The 24,807-nt window shown below is 38.6% G+C and overlaps 1 protein-coding gene across 1 annotated transcript in view; it reads right to left on the bottom strand.

Annotated features, from left to right (window-relative positions):
• ITGA9 (integrin subunit alpha 9) overlaps positions 1-24,807 on the bottom strand; it is a 578,355-nt gene that overhangs the window by 155,898 nt on the left and 397,650 nt on the right. Inside the window, exon 18 of the mRNA XM_082257332.1 lies at positions 8,628-8,778. Coding sequence (XP_082113458.1) covers positions 8,628-8,778 — 151 coding nt within the window. The remainder of the gene's footprint in view (positions 1-8,627; positions 8,779-24,807) is intronic.

Below are 24,807 nucleotides of genomic sequence, written 5' to 3' on the forward strand. Positions count from 1 at the left end.
GAATGCAGGGATAAAAAATAGTCTGAAAATGCTTGTAGCTTTCAAATTTACCTTTCCAGAATAAATGAAAAGGTGAACATCATATACCCTCCCCACTCTACAGTACTTACCACTGTGGGTAATGAGCTGTCAGTGCCCACACAGCTGGTGCAGTGGTCCAGGAATTTAAACTCCCTGCTCTTCTCCCACTTCTTTCTGCAATGCTTCTGGAACGGATCAGAATCATTCTGATTGGTCAGCGCTTGCACAGAACATCGATCAAATCCATCCCAGAAGCCATTCCCCCGAAAAGAAAAAGAAGAGTGGGGATTTACAATTCCAAGACTGCTGCAACGGCTGTATGGCCACTGACAGCCCATCACCTACATAGGTAAGACTGGGGGGGGGGGGGGGGGGTTATTGGCTTAAGGGTGTACGGTGCTAGTTCACCTTTTATTTTTTCTGAAAAGGTAAATTAACCCTTTAACTTAGAAGTCTGAAATATTGAGGCCTTTAGATTAGCAGGAGCCAAATTAACTAGAATTTTTGGAAGGTCAGCAATGACTTCCTACTAGAGTTGAGCGGACACCTGGATGTCCGTGTTCGGCGGGTTCGGCCGAACTTGAAAAAAAAGTCCGGGTCCGTGTCCTAGAGTGCTGCAAATGGCAGCAAAATGTAGTTAAGAGCATGGCAAGTGCTCTTAAAAAAAAATTCCCCTTTGAATTAATGTTTTAATAGCAGATTAGAACAGCAATCTGTAGTGAAATATAGCTGAACGCTGCACACAACAGACTGATAAAAATAGATTTTTTTCTCCCTCCTCCTCAGTGGGCTCAAGTGAGGGCAAAAAGATTGTTCACTGCACCACCCCCCACACAGCAAAATCAATGTAGACTGTCCCTGCCTAATCTCCAGCCTCGCCCTAATATGCTCGATAAGATCGTTCACTGCACAACCCCCCACACAGCAAAATCGATGTAGAACACTGACCCTGCCTAATCTCCGGCCTCGCCCTAAAATGCTCTAATAACTCTCCCTGCCTGCACTCCGACCTGTCCCTGCATTCTTTTCGGACACAATTTTTCACAGAATCACTGACTGTCCCTAATCAGCAGCCAGCACGTATGATGTGTGCTCTGTCCCTAAACTACAGCAGAATGACGGGTGCGCTGGGGCTCTCGAACTTATAAAGACATGGTCACATGCTTCAGATGGCCAATCACAGCTACTAATACATTAGTAGGCATGGCTGTCATGGCGCACACCAGTTAAACGCTTGTTGATTGGCTGTTGAAAGCCCGCCATTAAAAGCGCGCCAATACATACAAACCCGGAAATAAAATGACCGAACACGGATTTTAAACCCGAACATACAGCAAAGTTTTCGGGTCCGTGTTCAGGTAACAAAAATCCAATTATACGGTACGAACCCGAATAATACAGTCTGTGTTCGCTCAACACTACTTCCTACACATTGAACTCATTAAAGGGAAATTCCAACAGTGCAGGCAATCTTCCGAAAAGAGAAGCTGTGATGAAACATTATCAAGCATTTCTAGAAGGTCCCCTTCATTATTTTTAACATGTTACAGACAGTGACAGTGCAATTTGTATGGTACACTATCCTTTAACTTGCTTGACAAACTACAATATGTATTAACCACTTGCGGACCGCCAGCAGTACATATACTGCGGCAGGTTGGCTCTGACCTGAAAAACGACTTAACTGTACGTCACTTCGTGGTACCGCAAGTGGGGGGCACACGCACGCCCATTCGCCACAGGGGAAGCTGATCTGCGGGTCTGGCGGCTGCGATTGCCGCCAGGCACCTGTGATCGCTCCCCGTGGAGACAGAACGGCCATCTGTCAGCAATGAACACAGGGCACCTGTGTTCCTCCTATTTAGGAATACAGGTGCCTGTGTTCATTCCATAAGTCCATCCCCCACATAGTTAGAAAGCACCCCCTAGGGACACATTTAACCCTTTAATCGCCCCTGGTGTTAACCTCTTCCCTGCCAGTGTCATTAGTACAGTAACAGTACATATTTTTAGCACTCATTACTGTAGTAATGTCACTGGTCCCCTCAAAAGTTTCAAAAATGTCAGTCAGGTGTCAGATCTGGCCGCCACAATGTCGCAGTCCCGCTTAAAATCGCTGATCGCCCCCATTACTAGTAAAAAAACAAATAAATAAAAATTACATAAATCTTTCCCCTAATTTGTAGACGCGATAACTTTTGCACAAACCAATACCAATACAGAATACATTTTGGCCTAAAACTATGAAAAAATAGATTTTTTATTTTTTTAATTGGGAATGTTACATAGCAGAAAGTGGAAAATATATATTTTATTTTCCAGAATTGTCTCTCTTTTTTTGTTTATAGCGCAAAAAAAAAAAAAAAAAAAGAAAAAAAAATAGTAGAGATGATCAAATAGCACCAAAATAAAGCTCTATTTGTGGAAAAAAAGAACATCAATTTTATTTGGGTACCGCATCGCACGACTGTGCAATTGTCAGTTAAAGTAACGCAGTGGCCTGGTCATTAAGGGGGAAAACCTTCGGGTCCAGAAGTGGTTAGCTATCCATTAATAGGGGAAGTTAGGGGGAATAGGGGAACATTTCACTGCCTTATTACAAATTAAAAATAATCTAAGAATGTATGTTTATTTTTGCTGCATGTTTTATAAGCTATCTTGCCCCATTGATTAGGTAATAACTGATCTCAATGCAAACTGGAGTGATATTTGTCACAATAAATATTCGCACATGGTGAAGGGCAAATTGCACATGTACATCTGTGAAACCTGAAAAGAAAAACATAAGTACATATTTAATGTACTAACACTACACATTCCTTTTGCTAGCTGTAATACTTCTATACAGTACATACCAAGGAGGCCCCAAATGAAGAAAGGGTAAATGTGATATAAGGAAAGTCTAGATAGTTGTGTCCAAAACTAACATGGTGTCTGCAGCTTTTGTTGACCTTTGCATACAGTCACACATTTTAATCAGAACATTTATTTGTGTTTGTAAAGGGAAACATAAGTCTTGTTTAAAAATGTTACTGTAAGAGATCAGGAACGCATATAAAACTAGGCACACAAAGTCTCTTTACTATGACATAGAAGTGAAATATGCTGCTTTACACATACCCGAACCTTGCAATAAATTTTTATAGACCAGTGTAACTGTGATTCGTAATTAACCACAAACTATGGACTCCTAAACAGAATTGCTCATTCATTCAAAAAATATGTGAAAATCACTGGCTTTCCTATAGCTTTTCATGGTCAATTATTTAACATAATGAAATGAGCTCGGATATGGGATATGTCAGAACAACGGATTAAACGATAGCCTATACCTATAAAATGGGATACTAACAAATGCTGTCCTTTGCATATTATCTTTTGTCTTATTAAATGAATACAGTTGAGTATGTTTTGAGTATTACCCTACAAAGGTACGGGTTAAAAGATCAGTCCACCCTTAAAAGGTATTCGGCTATAGGTGGAGCTCCTGGCATCTAACATGTCTTGGATACTCCAAAAGCAAGATCTCCCTACCAGAATTCCTAACTTGGTGAATTCACCCGGGACTTGGGTGTTCCTGCCCGCGTTGGGTGTTCCTGTCGACGTGGGCAGGAACACCCAAGTCCCAGGTGAATTCACCAAGTTAGGAATTCTGGTAGGGAGATCTTGCTATTGGAGTATCCAAGATATGTTAGATGCCAGGAGCTCCACCTATAGCTGAATACCTTTTAGAGCCGGTTCACACTACCGCGACCTCTAAGTTGCCCCATAAGGGGCGACTTGTTAGCGCGACTTTCAGCGCGACTTCATCGCGACTTAGCGCGACTTCAGCTTGACTTCAGCGCGACTTGTGAATTATTTTAAGCGACTTATGATAGATGACTTTGTACGACTTTGTATTTGGCCAATTTCCTCATTGCCCACCAAAAAAAAGTTCTTAAAAATTGTCGTTTTTGATAGAGAGCCAATTATTGGAAAAATTCTTAAAAAAAAAAAAAAAAAAAGAGATTTATTTGGATTAATTAGTGTCTGGGGGTCTAAAAAGTGTACCTGTGAAGTTTCAGCTCTGTAGCATGTACAGAACCAGAAAAAAAGATAATTTTTCTTAGAATTTTTATTAGTGCAGGGATGGGGCTACGCTCCTGTCACACCTGGGCGTTTTTGTTTCAGGCGTTTATTGGGCATTTTTTGGGCGTCTTTGGAGGCAGGCATGACATCTGAACTTCTGTATAGGGATATATATATACACACACACACACATATATATATATATATATATATATATATATATATATATATATATACACATTGACACATATAGGTGTGAAAGAAGGGTAACACCATCCCTGCAAATAATTTCAGTATATATTTCAGTACCCTATATGGGTATATGTGTATATATATACATATATGTGTGTGTGTATATCTACCCCTACACAGAAGTTCAGATGTCATGCCTGCCTCCAAAGACGTCCACAAAAAAGCCCAATAAACGACTGAAACAAAAACGGCCAGGTGTAAAAGGAGCTGAGCCCCATCCCTGCTCTACTAATAATTCTAAGAAAAAATATCTTTTTCTTATGGCGGTCACCCTGACATGGATGAGTTCTGTCACCATGGCATAAAAGGAGTGGAGCCCCATCCGTGCTCTACTAATAATTCTAAGAAAAATTATCTTTTTCTTATGGAGGTCACCCTGACATGGATGAGATCTGTCACCCTGGCATAGCAGTCAGAGTCAGTTCACCCTAAACTACACTATGGTCACCCTGACACTTAACACTTTCCCTACAGAAACTAGATTATTGAATCTAACTATAGTGGTATATAGTACCCTTACTACACTGCATATCCCTTTCCTCACACCACGTGTCCACCAGTGCCACGTAGCAGTGCCACAAATCAGTGTCCACCAGTGCCACGTATCAATGCCACGTATCAGTGCCACGAATCAGTGTCCACCAGTGCCAAATATCAGTGCCACGTATCAGTGCCACTAATCAGTGTCCACCAGTGCCACATATCAGTGCCACGAATCAGTGTCCACCAGTGCCATGTATCAGTGCCACGTATCAGTGCCACAAATCAGTGCCACCAGTGCCACGTATCAGTGCCATATATCAGTGCCACGAATCAGTGTCCACCAGTGCCACGTATCAGTGCCATGAATCAGTGTCCCCCAGTGCGACATATCAGTGCCACGTATCAGTGCCACAAATCAGTGTCCACCAGTGCCACGTATCAGTGCCACGTAGCAGTGTCCACCAGTGCCATGTATCAGTGCCACAAATTAGTGTCCACCAGTGCCACTCACACAAAACAGGCAGAGATAATGGTATATAGGAACTGTAGACCTGGCTGCAATGTGGGGAATGCCTGGTTAATTTTCCTTCTTCTTCCTGGAAAGTCGGATCACAAGTCGCTTCAAATAAGATAAGCCGACTTGGAGGCGACTTCCATTGAAGTCTATTGGGACAAGTTGGATACAAGTCGCCTCAAAGTAGTACAGGACCCTTTTCTGAAGTTAGAGCGACTTCAGTAGTGCCAATTAAGACGGCTCTCATTGATTTACATTAAATTTGTGATGTCAAGCGACTTGGGGCAACTTGAGGGCACACAAGTCGCCTGACAAGTCGCGGCAGTGTGAATGGACTCAGGGTGGACTGATCTTTTAACCTGTACCTTTGTAGGGAAATACTCTTTCATCACCTCCTGTTGTTTACTCCACAAAAAGTTATGTCTAGAACAGAACACTGCAGGCTGTGTGTGAGGGGGTTCAAGAAAAGAAGTTGTGAAACAGGAAGGCGCTTACTGGATTGGTGGGAAGCTGCATTAGGATCATATTTTTGCAGGTTTCCCATTGTGTCAATTCACTGGACCCTGGATTATTTTAACATATTAATAATTTACATACTCCATGCACCCAAGGTCACAGTGGACATTGACTTATCCGTTAGTAAAGTGGTTGGCTTGACTGGATAGTTAAAAAAATAAATATTGGATCTTCAGTTCCCTTTGCTGTTTACTTAATAGTTTTCTCTACATGTCAGAGCAGAAATGTCAGCAGGGTAACAGTCTGTCATGGAGACCTATGGAGTCTGAACAACCAGCTTAACAGATTACTGATAATTGACACTCGGTTAGGACTACCAACCAATTTGTTAACGCATGTACTCTATATACCTATTTTGGTAAAGTGGTTGGCCTCACCTAAGGTCCCATGACCTCCTCAATATATTTTTTTGTATACAGCTTAACAGATTACTGATAATTGACACTCTGTTAGGACTTCCAACATGGTTAAAGCTGCCAAATAAAAATGCATTTAACTCATTCAAATTCATGTAGTCCTTTTTCGAACCTTTGATGTATGATAGTTTTTTTGAGTGCCTGTTATCAGCACCAAGCTCAGGTAGTAGATAGTACAGACCTAAAGCCTGTGGCAATTAGGTTTTATAAAGGAAAAGGAATTGGCAGCACTCCAGGTTGAGTCAAAATCCAGATTTATTGACTGGACATCCAAATATGACAATCGTGACAAGGTAGACGCGTTTCACACACTGACTGTGTGCTTAATCATTACCATGTCAAAAAATCTGGATTTTGACTCAACCTGGAGTGCTGCCAATTCATTTTCCTTTATCAAGTTTTCACGGAGGCGAGCCGGGGCATGCACCGGGGTGAGTCATCAGGCAATTACATCACCTTGAGCAGTGAGTTCTTGTCTCTTCAATTAGGTTTTATACCAAGGATAGAATAGCAATACACAATAAAAAATCAAGTAATCCCATGGAGGTAAGAATGAACTGTTAAAACATTTGGAGAAGAAATTCAGATTAATACATTGTCATAGGCCATTCCTTAAGTGATGCCTGCAAGCAATTCAATATTTAGTGAAGTTTAAGCGCAGTCTGGTAAAGCCATTATCTACAGATTTAGATTTCATATTACGCATTAAAACAAAACTACCTAAATCTGTAACCTTTTTAGAGAAACACCTTCAACTGGCCATAGGCTTTTGTGCTCTTGCTGGTTCTACATACCTGTTATCAGGGGTAATAACAATATAGTAAACTGTTGGTGCTATATAAATCCTGTATAATAATAATAGTTGCTTCTTGCTGATAAGGAATATGTCATTTAGAACATATAATTTCTCTCTTAGGTGGATGTACTAGGGAAAGAAATACCACCACTGAATAAATGTGCTCTGCTCTATATTAGAAAAGCCTTGTTTAAAGCCCCACACATAGCTGCGTTTATTATTCCTGGATAAAGCTGCAGATCATTCTAATTTTGATGGCGTTAGAGCAGCCATTCTCAACTAGGGTGAAATGGAACCCTGGGATTCCTCAAGAGGTTGCTAGAGGTTTCTCGAGTTATGGCTGGTTGTCCACCAATTTGATGATGCCTCCATAGATATGGTACCAATGTGACTTAAAGGATCCAGCTACATTATACCAATGATCTTTTTAGCTGTCTGTAAGGGTGGTGGTTTTACCACCACCACTGGTAGGAAATTTGTTCTTTTTACTATCCACCAATGTAAGGGCCATTTTTTTTTTCAGTGATGCCTGATAAATTGGTTTAAGCAGGGATTCCCCTAAACCTGAAACTTATTTCAAGGGTTCCTATGGGGGTAAAAAAAAAAGTTTAAAAAGGCTGCTTAAAAATCACCAAAACTTGTATATATGTTCATATAATTAACACTGGACAAAAAAAAAAAAAAAAAAAAAAAACCACTATGATCATTTAGACCCTATTTATACCTTTTGCTTTTTTATTTTTGTAATTCTTTATTTAAGTCAGAAACTTCCTACAATCCACATAGAATAACAGAAAAATGGGAAGCAAGGAGCAAGAAGTAATCTGAACATTACAACATGTCAATCATAGATACATCATTGAAACAAGAATACAGAGATGGAAAAGTCTTATAAACACTTCCGTGGACCGGTGAAGGTTACTTATTATAAGAATATAACTATACATGAAAAAACAAGGGTGGGAGTACCCACACAAAGACAAAACTAAAACACTGTTTCCAAAGCGGACATATTTCCAAAGGTTACCTCTGTCGGTGGCACTGCTATTGGGGAATCTGTCTGGAACCTGATGGGGAATGTAATGGGTGCTGACAAAAGTGGGACAAGAAAGGGGGGGATGGGCAAAGGCAGTTACAACTTGAGAATAGGGAAATGTATTAATCCAAGGCTGGTGGGGAGATGGAGGGAGTAGGTAAGCAGAGAAAAAATAAATAAAAAAGGAGGGGGAGATACCTTTGTTTTATAACGTATGTGTTGTAAAGAGAGATGACTGATGTGTCATAAGAATGCGGTACATTGGAGAGCAGTTTGACATATGAAGAATGTCCATTTTTCTCAGTATTTTTGTTTTTGTGCTGTGATGCCCAAATGAATAATGCAAATGTGTGTATATGCACTATACCATAAAAACAAACATTTAAAAACAAACTAAAAACATAGAAAATGGAACAGGAAAAGATGTAAACTTCGTCTTATTGTTTTTCTAGAAAGAAAAGCTCTGCACAATATATTTGCCCAGTATGAATAAAGAACACCAATAACATGCACATCATTTCTTACCTCTTGCCACATTTTAATAAAGTACAGCTCCTTTGAAAAATTGAAGAAGACATTTGTGTCATAAGCATCGTCTCCTTTGTTGGAAATTGTGATATTAAGGGAAATGTTCTTCACGGCTCCTAATGCCAAATACTCCGTTTTGGAGTCAAAACTGTAATAATACAAATAAACATATTATTTTTAACTTCCTAATTATAGCTCAATAGCTGCACTAATATAAGCAAATGTAGCAAAATCAAAGCATGTCAGGGTTATATAATCATTAGTGCTTATTCGGCACATGTGTTTATTAACTTCATCTTGTATACAGCTCATGGGGATCTTTAAACCATAATTTTAAAAGCATAGTAATGCTGCAAGGTCTATATTTGGTTCATTAGTCATTAACCACTTCAGCTCCAGAAGGTTTTATCCCCTTTATGACCAGGCCATTTTTTGAGTTTCGGCACTGTGTTACTTTAACTGACAATTGCGCAGTCGTGCGACGCTGTACCCAAACAAAATTTATGTCCTCTTTTTTTCACACAAATAGAGTTTTCTTTTGGTGGTATTTGATCACCTCTGCAGTTTTTGTTTTTTGCGCTATAAACAAAAAAAGAACACCAATTTATGAAAAAGAATATATATATATATATATATACAGTATATATACAGTAAACCCCCGCTCCATCGCGGTTCAGTTTTTGCGGTCCCGGTATATTGCAGTTTTTTTTGTAATGTTATTTTACTATAAAAATCATTAAAAATTAAATATTTTTGTGTTTTTCATAGCTCTTGCTATGTCTCTCAGTATCTTTTATGTGTTTACATGAGTTTCTATTGTTTTAAAAGTGTGTTTAAAGACCTTAAAATGCTTTTACACGTACAGTGACAGTTAAAAAAACATGCCTACAATGCATTTTAATAGGGTTTTTCTATTTCGCGGATTTTCACTCTTCGCGGCTGGGTCCAGAATGTAACCCCCGCAGTGGAGGGGGGTTTACTGTGTATATATATATATATATATATATATATATATATATATTTTACTTTCTGCTATAAAACATATCCAATAAAAATGAAAAAAATCCCAATAAGCGTATATATTGATTGATTTGCACAAAAGTTATAGCGTCTACAAACTATGGGATATTTTTATTTATTTTTACTAGTAATGGCAACTTATAGTGGGACTGCGATATTGCGGTGGACAGTCGGGACACTAACTGGCAATTTTTACACTTTTTGTGGACCAGTGACACTAATACAGTGATCAGTGCTAAAAATATGCACTGTCACTGTACTAATGACACTGGCTGTGAAGGGTTTAAACATCAGGTGTGATCAAAGGGTAAATGTATGCCTGGCCAGTGTTTTCTGTGTGGGAGGTGCTTGTACTAGGGGAAGGCATTGATCCATGTTACTGCTTTGCAGAGACATAGGAATAATGCCTTCCCTACTGACAGAACAGCAGTCTGCCTTGTTTACATAAGCAGATTACCATTCTACCTGTGTACAGAACAAACAGTGGCTGCTGGCTGACACAGGGTCCGCGGGACCCGCTGTGTAGAATCACATGTGCACTCGTGCCTGATACCCAAGATTGCAGGATCCCGTATATATACGTGATCCTGTGCAGCGCGGCCGCCCTGTAGCAGTAAAACTGATATGGCGCGGTCGGCAAGTGGATAACACCATGTACCACTTTAAGGCCTACCCCAAGCATGTTGTTTAAAGAATTTGTGTATTTTGTATGTATAATATCTGAACACTCTCCCCAGGAAGCAACTGATCCTTGATAATACTTTTGGTTTTAGTATACATCATATTTTTCTTCAATAGGACACTAGGAGTGTTTAAGCCCAAACGCTGACGCTTACCATACCTGGTACAGACCCAAAGAGACCCAAGGTATTAATGGCTCTCTCATATTCTACAGATCATTCTGATAGAATGCAATCACTGTCTGGACAATCATTTTCAACCTAGCTCATTCAATTTTCAAATTCACTTTTGTCAAGCTGGGTAGTGCTTACATGGCAAATGTGTCTCAAACCTGTATAGCCAGCATTTTGGTGGCTGCAGACATTGCATCTGCTAGACTATGTCTTAAGCTTTGGCTTATTGCCCCCTGCTGTGAAGATATTCTAATCAAACATTTGGTCTGGTTCGATGTTAAAATGGGAGTGAGGTATATTCAGAATGATAGAAAAAGGGAAGGCAGAAATATGCCCCCTTTTCCTCATGGGAGAGTGGCGAGAAGGAGGTCAAATCTAGGTCAGGCAGATTCCCTCCTTTTTCCTCAGGGAAAAGGGCGGGAAGGGAAGGCTAGTCTCCTGAGGCAGTCTCCTGAGGCAGTCAGCTGTGGAGTAGGATGTCACGTGGCTTGGCAGGTGACAGGGCTCACCTACGGGGGGCACGTGACAGCTAAAGAAGCTTCTGGAACTGCCCAGTGGGACAATAAAAAGGGTGTTTCATCTCAGCGGGGCTCATTCATCTCAGAAGGCATATCTGTGGTGTTCCCCATCCCTCCCTCCCCTTTTTTGTCATGGCTGTTGTTATGTGGTGGGTCACCTTTGTATTTTAACAAAGGGGGACAGTTATTTGCTATTTATGAGTTTTTGTCAAAGTCTATTAAGTTATGAATATTTTTTATAAATGTATTTATGCAGCCTGAGCCGTAGTGGCTGGGTTGTTAAAAGTGTATTGTGCTTGTTTATTTATTTATTTATCAAATTAATTTATACATTTTAAACCAATAATAAACAGCCGCAGCCAATTATTTTTCAAAAGAAATGGTGTGTCTGCATTATTTATTTAAGTTATAAGTTTTAATCTCCTGCCTACTGTCCCATTAAAACCTTTGTGGCAGGCCTATGACCATGGAAATCAAGCAATAAGAAAACACAACCTGCTGTGTCTTTAAACTTACTAACAGAATTGTTTTCTGGTCAAACAATGATGGTTCATAATATAAAGCTTTACACATAAAGCCACCAAGTAATGTGTTTAAACGTTTTCCCATTTATTTTAAGTAATAATTATTGAATATTGTGGTTTAGGACCATTAACAGTTCTGAACAGTTTTTTTATGTGGGTAAAGAAGAAGAATCCATTATTGGTAAGGCTACCAAAACACCATTTCTGCTGTATACTAATATAACTTTTTCGCCCATTTTTCACTGGTAGAATTACTTAACCACTTGCCAACCGCCGCATGACTATTTACTGCGGCAGTCAGCCCCTACTGGGCAAAACGACGTAGGGCTACGTCGCTCGCCCACGAGCCTCTAGGGGGCAAGCGCGTGCCCCCGGAGGCGTGCTCCTGCCCCCGCTCGTTCACTAACATCCCTGCGCGAGTGACCGGCGGCTCCGATGTCCGCTGGCCACTCGCTATCTACCGCTGGAGAGGGAGAAAGGCGGGCGGCTGATGTAAACAAAGCCGCCAGTCATACTCCCTGGTGTAAATGGGGGGTGTAGAACCAGCGCTATGAATAAGAACAGCCAGGCGGTGAAAATATAAAAGGTTGCAGCCACCAACCGACCTCTAAGAAGCTTAGGGGCAGGAATGTAATGTGGGGGTGAAGGGTTGGAAATCGGCGCTACCTACCACATGTGCAACGATGTGAGTAAAAGAGGAAAAAGTGCTTAGTGCATACAAAATAGTGCAAAATGTGACAATTATACTTAATCTTGTAAATGAGTAGATAATAAATCCAATAAATAAATGAATAAAAAATAGAAAATAGTTATTAAATATATGGTGTTTGAAGTGAAGTAAAAAAACTGGGTATGTATACAAAGTTAGTGGTTACAATTGCCACTATAAAATGCTAAATGAGGTAGTTGTGAATAAATACTATAAAAATGCCAATTGTATATCCTTTTGTTAAATGCTCATGTAATGTGTCGGTCTGGACACTGGGGGTCACACTTACCCTGGGACACACAGAAGTGTATAAGCCAGATAACAGGAACTAAGTAATTCTCAAACCTGCCTGTTGGTGGTCCCACAGGACCAGAAAGATCCCATCTGGGTGTAAAGGGAAAAATAAAAGATCCTTAGTGTGACAAGTAGAGAGCAAGTATACAAGGCAATAGTATCGACTCACGCTTGAAATTGATGCAGCAAATCTTCTCAGATACTGGCAGTCTGCGCCGGGGAAAAAACTACAGCGTTCCAAGCATCGGCGAGCTGCGGACCGGAAGTGACGTGGGTTTCCGCCCGACGTACGTTTCGTCATAGGACGTCTACGGGGAGCGGTGCCCGTCAGTCGACCTCACTGTCCTAATATAGCCATAGTCATCCCAACGGCCTATAGGTTGCCTCAATGCACATCTGCCAATAGTTGCTCAGTATTGGAAACAGATGGGACGTGCAGGCTTATTATGGGATGCATATTAAAGGCTATTGTTATCATCATGTTAGATCGTGCTGCCATCTGGTGGATCCAATTTATATTACAAGGATATTTAAAATTAACTTTATTAAGAACAAATATGTGTAATAAAATGTGTATATAGAATTAATAAAAAGACAAAGATATAATTAAAAAAGGCGATAAACGTATTTTGTAAGGTGCTTTAATAGTGAATCAGTGTATATTAGTGAAAAAAAGAGGAGAGACGAGTCCAAAGGAGAGGACTGTGGTGAGTGGTTAAAATATAATATATAAGCCAAGGGCACATATATAAAAGTGCTGACGTTGAAGTAAAGAAATTGACGTTGAAGTAAAAGAATAAATAAGCAAATCTTTAGTGTCCGAGATATAAATTATTTGGTATATGTACTTATAGTGAATAATGAAAGTGATGTGAAGATAGATAAAGAACACCCGTGAGAGCTTGAAAATTATACATTGAAGCGAGTGTGGGAAGGGATATTCAAAAAATTCCATATAAAAGATGTTTAAATAGAAAACAGGCTTATTCCTTGAAATGGTCTGTCCATTTTTTCTAAAAGGACAAAAAGTAAAGGGTTCCACATAGAGGGGAGAAAGTTCAAAAAATCAAAGAATTAAAAAATTAAAAAAATTTAAAAAAATTTAAAGTGATGCTGGATGGGAAGGTTGAGAACAACCAAGGGAAAAAAACAGACAAATGGAGGAAAAAAATGGAGGAAAAAATTATATCCATGTATGCTGGATGAGAAGGTTGAAGTGATGCTGGATGAAAAGGTTACAAACAACCAAAAAGAAGAACAGACAGATGGAGGAAAAAATTATTATATCGATGTAGTAGTCAATTGCTTAATGAATTGAAATCTATATCTTCTCATAAAGGGTAATATAATCCAGATACTTGTGTGAAGAGGGTATATTTATGTAAAAACATATAGAAAATTGGAACTCTAAAAAAAAAAAAAAAAAAATTGGAACTCTAAAAAAAGAAACTCTAAAAAGTACCCATAGGGGAATAACAGTCATTAAACCGTTTAAGGAGATCCCAATCATCGAAAATGGTATAAACCGGATAATTGTAGTAACGTGATGTTGGATGAGAAGGTTAACAGAGTCTGCTTGGGTGAAGAAGGCGCAACATCCCAAGAGCTGAATGAAGGGAAGAAAGCATATCAGAAAAAACACACATATCAGATGAAAAAAAGGGGGGGTAGATTGCCACGATGCAATATGCATCCCCGTAAAAACATATGTATTGTAAACATGTATAAAAATGTTCATAAAAATATTATATATAAAAGGGAAAAAACATATGTAAAATAAGATAAAATCAGAGGTTGTTTCGTAGTAGAAAAATAAAAACCAACAGGATAAAAAATGGAATTATGTGTCTGTGATAAAACAATTTAAATCGATGTCAGCATTTAACCCTTCGGGTCGAAGAGAGCGCATTAAGAAAATCCATTTTGTTTCATTCTTTGATACCATTCTTCTTTTATTGCTACCTCTCCAATCATTTTTTATTTTATCAATTCCATAAAAAGTCATTCCTGCTGGGTTCTGTGCATGGGCCTCTTTAAAATGTCTTGATAAAGTGTGTTTTTCGAATCCTTTTTTAATATTCTTTATGTGCTCTCTAATTCTTACGAAGAGGGGTCTTGTAGTTCTTCCGATATACTGCAAATTGCAGGGGCACTCCACCACGTATGTGACATGTGTGCTCGTACATGTGATGGTATCTTTGATTTTATATTCTGTGCCTGTGACATTGGATTTGAAACTTTTTATTTTTCTCTGTTGTTTCCTATTGTTTTTACAAGGAAGACATTTTTGACATCGGAAGAAACCGTTAATTGCTGTGGGTAGTAGGATCTTTTTAGGTGGATTAATTACATTGTGTACAATTTTGTCTCTTAAAGTGGGGGCTCGACGGTAAATAAATGATGGTTTAATGGGCAAGATTTGTTTCAGAGTTTTATCTGCTCTGAGAATTGGCCAGTGTTTTTTGATAATCTTTTCTAAATCTTTATGTTGTTTGTTGAAACCTGTGATGAAGGCATGTTCAAACCTATCACTGTTATTTTTCTTTTTATTGATATTTTCTTTAATGAGATCTTCTCTTTTCATTTTACTCACCATCTGTTTTATGTGTTCCAGTTCCTTCTTCCTGTAGCCCTTTTCTAGGAATCTGGTAATCAAAATGTCCGCTTGAATGTCGAAGTCTTGTAAGTCGCTACAATTCCTCCGAATTCGCAGTAATTGACCTTTGGGTATATTACCCAGCCACCGTTGGTGGTGGCAACTGCGTGTAGGTATATACCCATTTTTATCAGTTTTCTTGAAGAAGGTTTTACTTTTTAATTTGCCGTTGTTTTTACAGAGCTCCAGATCTAAATATGAAATTTTATTCAAGTCCCAGTTACCCGTGAACGTGATTCCATATCCATTATTGCTAATCTCGTCAAAGAAAAGTTGCAATGATTCTGGGGTGCCCCGCCATATTAAAATAATATCGTCAATATATCTTCGATAAAATTTTAAAAAAGGTCTGTCCACACTAAAAACCTGCTCCTCCTCCCACTTTTGCATAAAAATGTTGGCCACACTGGGGGCATATCTAGCCCCCATGGCTACTCCCTTTGTTTGTACAAAATATTGTCCCTTGTACCAAAAATAATTAGAGTTCATAGCCATTTCTAGTCCCTCAAGAATAAAGTGCAGTTGTGCTTGTTTAAAATCAGTAAAATTACTCAATGCCCACTCCACGGCATCTAGGCCATCCTTTTGTATTATGTTGGTGTACAAAGAATTAACATCTATTGTAACCAGGATGTCATTATCTGATACCTCTAGATTTTCTAGTTCATGTAACAACTGTTTACTGTCTCTGAGGTATGATTTACCTTGGGGTACTAGCGGTTGTATGAACTTGTCCAGGTATTCCCCCAATCTGGAGTGTACAGAGTTTATTGCACTTACAATTGGACGTCCCGGTGGTTTTGTTTCATTTTTATGTATTTTGGGGAGGTAATATATGACCGGGGTCCTTGCTGCCTCTATCTTCAGATATTGGGCCTCCTTTTTATTTAGTATATACGTGTTCTTCCCTTTCTTTATGTATGAATCTAAAGCCTTCTCAAATTTTTTCTTTGGATCTCCAGTAAGTTTTTTGTATGTGTTTTCTTCCTTGAGGAGCCTTTCCATTTCTTCCTCATATTCCTTTTTGTCCAAAATAACCAGGCCTCCTCCCTTGTCTGCCGGTCTTATTACGATTCCCTTCCTCTTTTCCAGTTTTTTAATGGTGTTCCAGGTTTCCTCCTCCTTCCTATTCCGTATCTTTAAATCTCTTATTTCTTGTTCTACCATTCTTTTGAAAACCTCTAGGTTTTCGTTCTGGGGATTTTTGGGGTTAAATGTTGATTTGTTTTTCAGGGTCGTATGCTTGAATTCCTGGTTTTTCGTGCTCACGTTTTTTTCTTTCTTAAGGGCAAAAAATTTCTTAATGTTGAGCTTGCGGATATATTTGTGGAGATCTATATATGCTTTGAATTTGTCCAAATTCTTGTTCGGAGCGTATTTCAGGCCAAGGTCCAAGAGTTTGAGTTCATCCTCATCGAAAGTGACTGTGCTAAGATTAAAAATTCCTTTTCCTAAAAACGTCTTCTTCTTTTTCTTTGTCCCCCCTCGTTTTCCTCGCGGCTTACGTTTCTTTCTTGTTCCCTGGGTACATTGTTCTCTTCCCTCCTGTATGGGTAATAGCCTCCTTGTGTTCTGGGTGGGACCCCATCTCTCTCCTGTTGCGGTCTGTGTGAGTGGTATCCTCCGCAATATGGTCGCAATATGAATTGGAGGAACAACGAAAGAAGACCCTACCAGGAGAGAGAATGGGACCCACCCAGGATACCAGGAGGATACCACTCACACAGACCGCAACAGGAGAGAGATGGGGTCCCACCCAGAACACAAGGAGGCTATTACCCATACAGGAGGGAAGAGAACAATGTACCCAGGGAACAAGAAAGAAACGTAAGCCGCGAGGAAAACGAGGGGGGACAAAGAAAAAGAAGAAGACGTTTTTAGGAAAAGGAATTTTTAATCTTAGCACAGTCACTTTCGATGAGGATGAACTCAAACTCTTGGACCTTGGCCTGAAATACGCTCCGAACAAGAATTTGGACAAATTCGAAGCATATATAGATCTCCACAAATATATCCGCAAGCTCAACATTAAGAAATTTTTTGCCCTTAAGAAAGAAAAAAACGTGAGCACGAAAAACCAGGAATTCAAGCATACGACCCTGAAAAACAAATCAACATTTAACCCCAAAAATCCCCGGAACGAAAACCTAGAGGTTTTCAAAAGAATGGTAGAACAAGAAATAAGAGATTTAAAGATACGGAATAGGAAGGAGGAGGAAACCTGGAACACCATTAAAAAACTGGAAAAGAGGAAGGGAATCGTAATAAGACCGGCAGACAAGGGAGGAGGCCTGGTTATTTTGGACAAAAAGGAATATGAGGAAGAAATGGAAAGGCTCCTCAAGGAAGAAAACACATACAAAAAACTTACTGGAGATCCAAAGAAAAAATTTGAGAAGGCTTTAGATTCATACATAAAGAAAGGGAAGAACACGTATATACTAAATAAAAAGGAGGCCCAATATCTGAAGATAGAGGCAGCAAGGACCCCGGTCATATATTACCTCCCCAAAATACATAAAAATGAAACAAAACCACCGGGACGTCCAATTGTAAGTGCAATAAACTCTGTACACTCCAGATTGGGGGAATACCTGGACAAGTTCATACAACCGCTAGTACCCCAAGGTAAATCATACCTCAGAGACAGTAAACAGTTGTTACATGAACTAGAAAATCTAGAGGTATCAGATAATGACATCCTGGTTACAATAGATGTTAATTCTTTGTACACCAACATAATACAAAAGGATGGCCTAGATGCCGTGGAGTGGGCATTGAGTAATTTTACTGATTTTAAACAAGCACAACTGCACTTTATTCTTGAGGGACTAGAAATGGCTATGAACTCTAATTATTTTTGGTACAAGGGACAATATTTTGTACAAACAAAGGGAGTAGCCATGGGGGCTAGATATGCCCCCAGTGTGGCCAACATTTTTATGCAAAAGTGGGAGGAGGAGCAGGTTTTTAGTGTGGACAGACCTTTTTTAAAATTTTATCGAAGATATATTGACGACATTATTTTAATATGGCGGGGCACCCCAGAATCATTGCAACTTTTCTTTGACGAGATTAGCAATAATGGATATGGAATCACGTTCACGGGTAACTGGGACTTGAATAAAATTTCATATTTAGATCTGGAGCTCTGTAAAAACAACGGCAAATTAAAAAGTAAAACCTTCTTCAAGAAAACTGATAAAAATGGGTATATACCTACACGCAGTTGCCACCACCAACGGTGGCTGGGTAATATACCCAAAGGTCAATTACTGCGAATTCGGAGGAATTGTAGCGACTTACAAGACTTCGACATTCAAGCGGACATTTTGATTACCAGATTCCTAGAAAAGGGCTACAGGAAGAAGGAACTGGAACACATAAAACAGATGGTGAGTAAAATGAAAAGAGAAGATCTCATTAAAGAAAATATCAATAAAAAGAAAAATAACAGTGATAGGTTTGAACATGCCTTCATCACAGGTTTCAACAAACAACATAAAGATTTAGAAAAGATTATCAAAAAACACTGGCCAATTCTCAGAGCAGATAAAACTCTGAAACAAATCTTGCCCATTAAACCATCATTTATTTACCGTCGAGCCCCCACTTTAAGAGACAAAATTGTACACAATGTAATTAATCCACCTAAAAAGATCCTACTACCCACAGCAATTAACGGTTTCTTCCGATGTCAAAAATGTCTTCCTTGTAAAAACAATAGGAAACAACAGAGAAAAATAAAAAGTTTCAAATCCAATGTCACAGGCACAGAATATAAAATCAAAGATACCATCACATGTACGAGCACACATGTCACATACGTGGTGGAGTGCCCCTGCAATTTGCAGTATATCGGAAGAACTACAAGACCCCTCTTCGTAAGAATTAGAGAGCACATAAAGAATATTAAAAAAGGATTCGAAAAACACACTTTATCAAGACATTTTAAAGAGGCCCATGCACAGAACCCAGCAGGAATGACTTTTTATGGAATTGATAAAATAAAAAATGATTGGAGAGGTAGCAATAAAAGAAGAATGGTATCAAAGAATGAAACAAAATGGATTTTCTTAATGCGCTCTCTTCGACCCGAAGGGTTAAATGCTGACATCGATTTAAATTGTTTTATCACAGACACATAATTCCATTTTTTATCCTGTTGGTTTTTATTTTTCTACTACTAAACAACCTCTGATTTTATCTTATTTTACATATGTTTTTTCCCTTTTATATATAATATTTTTATGAACATTTTTATACATGTTTACAATACATATGTTTTTACGGGGATGCATATTGCATCGTGGCAATCTACCCCCCCTTTTTTTCATCTGATATGTGTGTTTTTTCTGATATGCTTTCTTCCCTTCATTCAGCTCTTGGGATGTTGCGCCTTCTTCACCCAAGCAGACTCTGTTAACCTTCTCATCCAACATCACGTTACTACAATTATCCGGTTTATACCATTTTCGATGATTGGGATCTCCTTAAACGGTTTAATGACTGTTATTCCCCTATGGGTACTTTTTAGAGTTTCTTTTTTTAGAGTTCCAATTTTTTTTTTTTTTTTTTAGAGTTCCAATTTTCTATATGTTTTTACATAAATATACCCTCTTCACACAAGTATCTGGATTATATTACCCTTTATGAGAAGATATAGATTTCAATTCATTAAGCAATTGACTACTACATCGATATAATAATTTTTTCCTCCATCTGTCTGTTCTTCTTTTTGGTTGTTTGTAACCTTTTCATCCAGCATCACTTCAACCTTCTCATCCAGCATACATGGATATAATTTTTTCCTCCATTTTTTTTCCTCCATTTGTCTGTTTTTTTCCCTTGGTTGTTCTCAACCTTCCCATCCAGCATCACTTTAAATTTTTTTAAATTTTTTTAATTTTTTAATTCTTTGATTTTTTGAACTTTCTCCCCTCTATGTGGAACCCTTTACTTTTTGTCCTTTTAGAAAAAATGGACAGACCATTTCAAGGAATAAGCCTGTTTTCTATTTAAACATCTTTTATATGGAATTTTTTGAATATCCCTTCCCACACTCGCTTCAATGTATAATTTTCAAGCTCTCACGGGTGTTCTTTATCTATCTTCACATCACTTTCATTATTCACTATAAGTACATATACCAAATAATTTATATCTCGGACACTAAAGATTTGCTTATTTATTCTTTTACTTCAACGTCAATTTCTTTACTTCAACGTCAGCACTTTTATATATGTGCCCTTGGCTTATATATTATATTTTAACCACTCACCACAGTCCTCTCCTTTGGACTCGTCTCTCCTCTTTTTTTCACTAATATACACTGATTCACTATTAAAGCACCTTACAAAATACGTTTATCGCCTTTTTTAATTATATCTTTGTCTTTTTATTAATTCTATATACACATTTTATTACACATATTTGTTCTTAATAAAGTTAATTTTAAATATCCTTGTAATATAAATTGGATCCACCAGATGGCAGCACGATCTAACATGATGATAACAATAGCCTTTAATATGCATCCCATAATAAGCCTGCACGTCCCATCTGTTTCCAATACTGAGCAACTATTGGCAGATGTGCATTGAGGCAACCTATAGGCCGTTGGGATGACTATGGCTATATTAGGACAGTGAGGTCGACTGACGGGCACCGCTCCCCGTAGACGTCCTATGACGAAACGTACGTCGGGCGGAAACCCACGTCACTTCCGGTCCGCAGCTCGCCGATGCTTGGAACGCTGTAGTTTTTTCCCCGGCGCAGACTGCCAGTATCTGAGAAGATTTGCTGCATCAATTTCAAGCGTGAGTCGATACTATTGCCTTGTATACTTGCTCTCTACTTGTCACACTAAGGATCTTTTATTTTTCCCTTTACACCCAGATGGGATCTTTCTGGTCCTGTGGGACCACCAACAGGCAGGTTTGAGAATTACTTAGTTCCTGTTATCTGGCTTATACACTTCTGTGTGTCCCAGGGTAAGTGTGACCCCCAGTGTCCAGACCGACACATTACATGAGCATTTAACAAAAGGATATACAATTGGCATTTTTATAGTATTTATTCACAACTACCTCATTTAGCATTTTATAGTGGCAATTGTAACCACTAACTTTGTATACATACCCAGTTTTTTTACTTCACTTCAAACACCATATATTTAATAACTATTTTCTATTTTTTATTCATTTATTTATTGGATTTATTATCTACTCATTTACAAGATTAAGTATAATTGTCACATTTTGCACTATTTTGTATGCACTAAGCACTTTTTCCTCTTTTACTCACATCGTTGCACATGTGGTAGGTAGCGCCGATTTCCAACCCTTCACCCCCACATTATACTCCCTGGTGTAACTGCAGAGATCATACGATCCTGCTATGTAGGATCGTATGTCTCTGTGGTTACATCACAAGCCATGCCCCCCCACAGTTAGAATCATGCCTTAGGGATACATTTCACCCCTTGATCACCAATAAAGTTAACACCTTCCCTGCCAGTGTCATTTTTACAGTAACAGTGCATATGTATAGCACTGATTACTGTAGTAATGTCACTGATACCCCCAAAAGTGTCAAAAATGTCAGTCAAGGGTCCGATCTGTCCGCCGCAATTTTGTAGTCCCGCAAAATAAATAGCAGATCGCTGCCATTACTAGTTAAAAAAAAAAACAATAAAAATGACATAAATCTTTCCCGTAGTTAGTAAACGCAATAACTTTTGCACAAACCAATCAAAATACACTTATTGTGATTTTTTTTACCAAACATATGTAGCAGAAAACAAATTGGCCTAAAATGTTAAAACATTTTGATTTTTACATTTTTTTTGGGGGGGGGGGGAATTTCATATAAAAAATGTGAAAAATATTGTTATTTTTTCAAAATTGTCGCTCATTTTTTTGTTTATAGCGCAAAAAGTAAAAATCACACAGGTGATCAAATACTGCCAAAAGAAAGCTCTGTTTATGGGGAAAAAAAGGACGTCAATTTTATTTGGGTACAGCGTCGTACGACCGCACAATTGTCCATTAAAGTCACGCAGTGCCGAATCGCAAAATAGGCCCTGGTCTTTGAGCAGCCAAATCCTCCGGGGCTTAAGTGGTTAAAGACCTTGCATATAACTAGTACTCAAGCTACATATACAATATAATATCTGTAGAGAGGCAGTGGGGCCAGGTGTTAACCTCCTGCAGGTTCTGGAACAACATGAAACTGAGGGAATAAAATGGATTGGTATGCATGGGAATGCAGTGACATTTATGAGAACTGTAAGGTTGTAATATATCACAAAACACTCACATAATAATGCATGAGAAATAAACTATGAGTCCAGTATCTATAGATAGAAAGATATGTGAATGTGGTAATACAACAGACTTCATGACTTGTTGATTATTAGTTATGGGCAACAATCATGCAGTATTTCAAGTTAAAAAGAATTGCTTGGTTCAGTCTGGAATAGGACACATGGAAGTAATCACTCATCCATTCAATGAGAATGAAAGGACACTGCTGGGGAGCAAGCTGATATTTCTTCCTCTTACAGAACTAAGGTTGAGCTTGCTGTTATGTATAGCTCATGCTACAAATACATAGCATGCCAGCCAACTTCAGCATCTGCTATAAATCTTCCATACTAACTGCAAAGTCATAAAGAGGTCTCTGCTGAATGCAAAAACATCCCTTCTAAAATGGATTTCATGGAGCACACAGCCTGTATAATACCAAATACATAAACACTTATTTGTAGCCTAATAGCTTGTAAGTGAATGAGCCAAAGCATACTACAATTTTATGATAAATCATCACGTTTCATAAACTATAACTTAGAACTAGGCACGTGCTTCTGTTATATTCCATATAGTTTAGCCCCGATGTTAACCACCGATCAATGCAAAAATGTAAAGTTTAAGTAATACCCTTTATTGGCTAACAGTTATTAGTGATGCAAGTTTAAAAGGCTTCTCAGGCCTAACCTAAGGCCCAACCTAATGTGTTTCAAATGTTTGCATTCTTATTAAGTTAGGTTAGCCAATAATGCATAATACATCAACTCTAGACTTTCTCCAGTGAATTTAAAGTAGAAGTCCACCCCAACACTACAATTCCTGCATCTACAGACATCCACAATCTAACACTTACCTATCTAGCCCTGTAAAGAAGAAATCAGTATACTTACATTTTTTTAAGCCGATCCGATTCTGTCTCCAGTGGTGGAAGCTCAGCTCAGTGGTACAGAGGACTCAGCCGACAACGGCTGTGAAATGAATGCGAAGTGACGTCACCCATAGATTTATTACGGGGCTTCCATTGTCGGCTGTGTCCTCTGCACCCGCCTCCACAATGAAGTCGCGGCTGACAGCTTAGTGTGAGATCGGGTTGCAACGGCTTCAGAAAAGGTATGTATACTGATTTCTTCTTTACAGGGCTAGATAGGTTAGTGTTAGATCGTGGATGTCTGTAGATACAGGGATTTTAGTGTTAGGGTGGACTTCTACTTTCATTTTTAATATTGCTTTTACATCATTTTGTGGCACTACAGATATTCATCCCAAAAATATATTTGATAATATTTGCTAAATTCAAGAAAAGGTGCAAGATTTATTCAATATAGCATAATGGTAATACGCTATGTAACACATCGGTTAGCGCATCCACCTAACAGCACTAGGGTCGTTGGTTCGATCCCAACCATGACACTACCTGCATGAAGTTTACATGTTCTCCCTGTGCCTGTGTGGGTTTCCTCCAGATACACTGGTTTCCTACCACACTCCAAAGACATGACAAAGCAAGTTTGTGCAAAGGGTGGGCAACCCTGTTTTGCCAGGTTGTTCTTTCCTAAAATTCTGGATCTCATTGTGCAAGCTTTATGGGTAACTTATAGATCATGTCCAATGTGTTTTGTTTGGACTTCTGGACTAATAAGAAGAGGCTAATATTTTCAATTTCAAATTTTTGGGGGGGCAGAAAATCTGGATCAGAACCAACACATTTGTGGTTATAAGCAAGCAATAGATCACTATTGCGGCATCCTGTTTCTGCAGGGGAAAGTCTCCCTGGTGGTGCTTAAGCTCACAGGAAATCTCAATGATATCGCAGATTACATACTTGAGATCCTCAAGTAACTAAAGTGAAAAAGACTGTCCCTCCTACCATTACACTTTGATTTCTGCAGCCTTTCTATGTCATTGCATACATCTGGCTGTTGCTTTCTGAAACACTAATAACAATAGTAGTTTCTTACAAAGTACACTGTTACTCGTACTATTCAGTATTTTTTAAACTTTTTTTAAGATTTGCACCTTATGTGGGATTGATCAACACTTTGTTTAACATTATATATGCCCTTTTTTGCACTTTTGTAATGTGTGGGTTTTCTCTTCATATAATTTGTTTAGTTTGGGTAAATACAACTACAACTAATAGTGTATACATATATATATATATATATACACACACACTGCTTAAAAAAATTAAAGGAACACTTTTGAAAACACATCAAATCTCAATGGGGAAAAATATCATGCTGGATATCTACACTGAAATGAACTGGGTAATATGTTAAGAACGAAGGGATA

Source organism: Pelophylax lessonae, assembly GCF_965119305.1.
Source record: "Pelophylax lessonae genome assembly, chromosome: 5".
NCBI classification, from domain to species: Eukaryota; Metazoa; Chordata; class Amphibia; order Anura; family Ranidae; genus Pelophylax; species Pelophylax lessonae.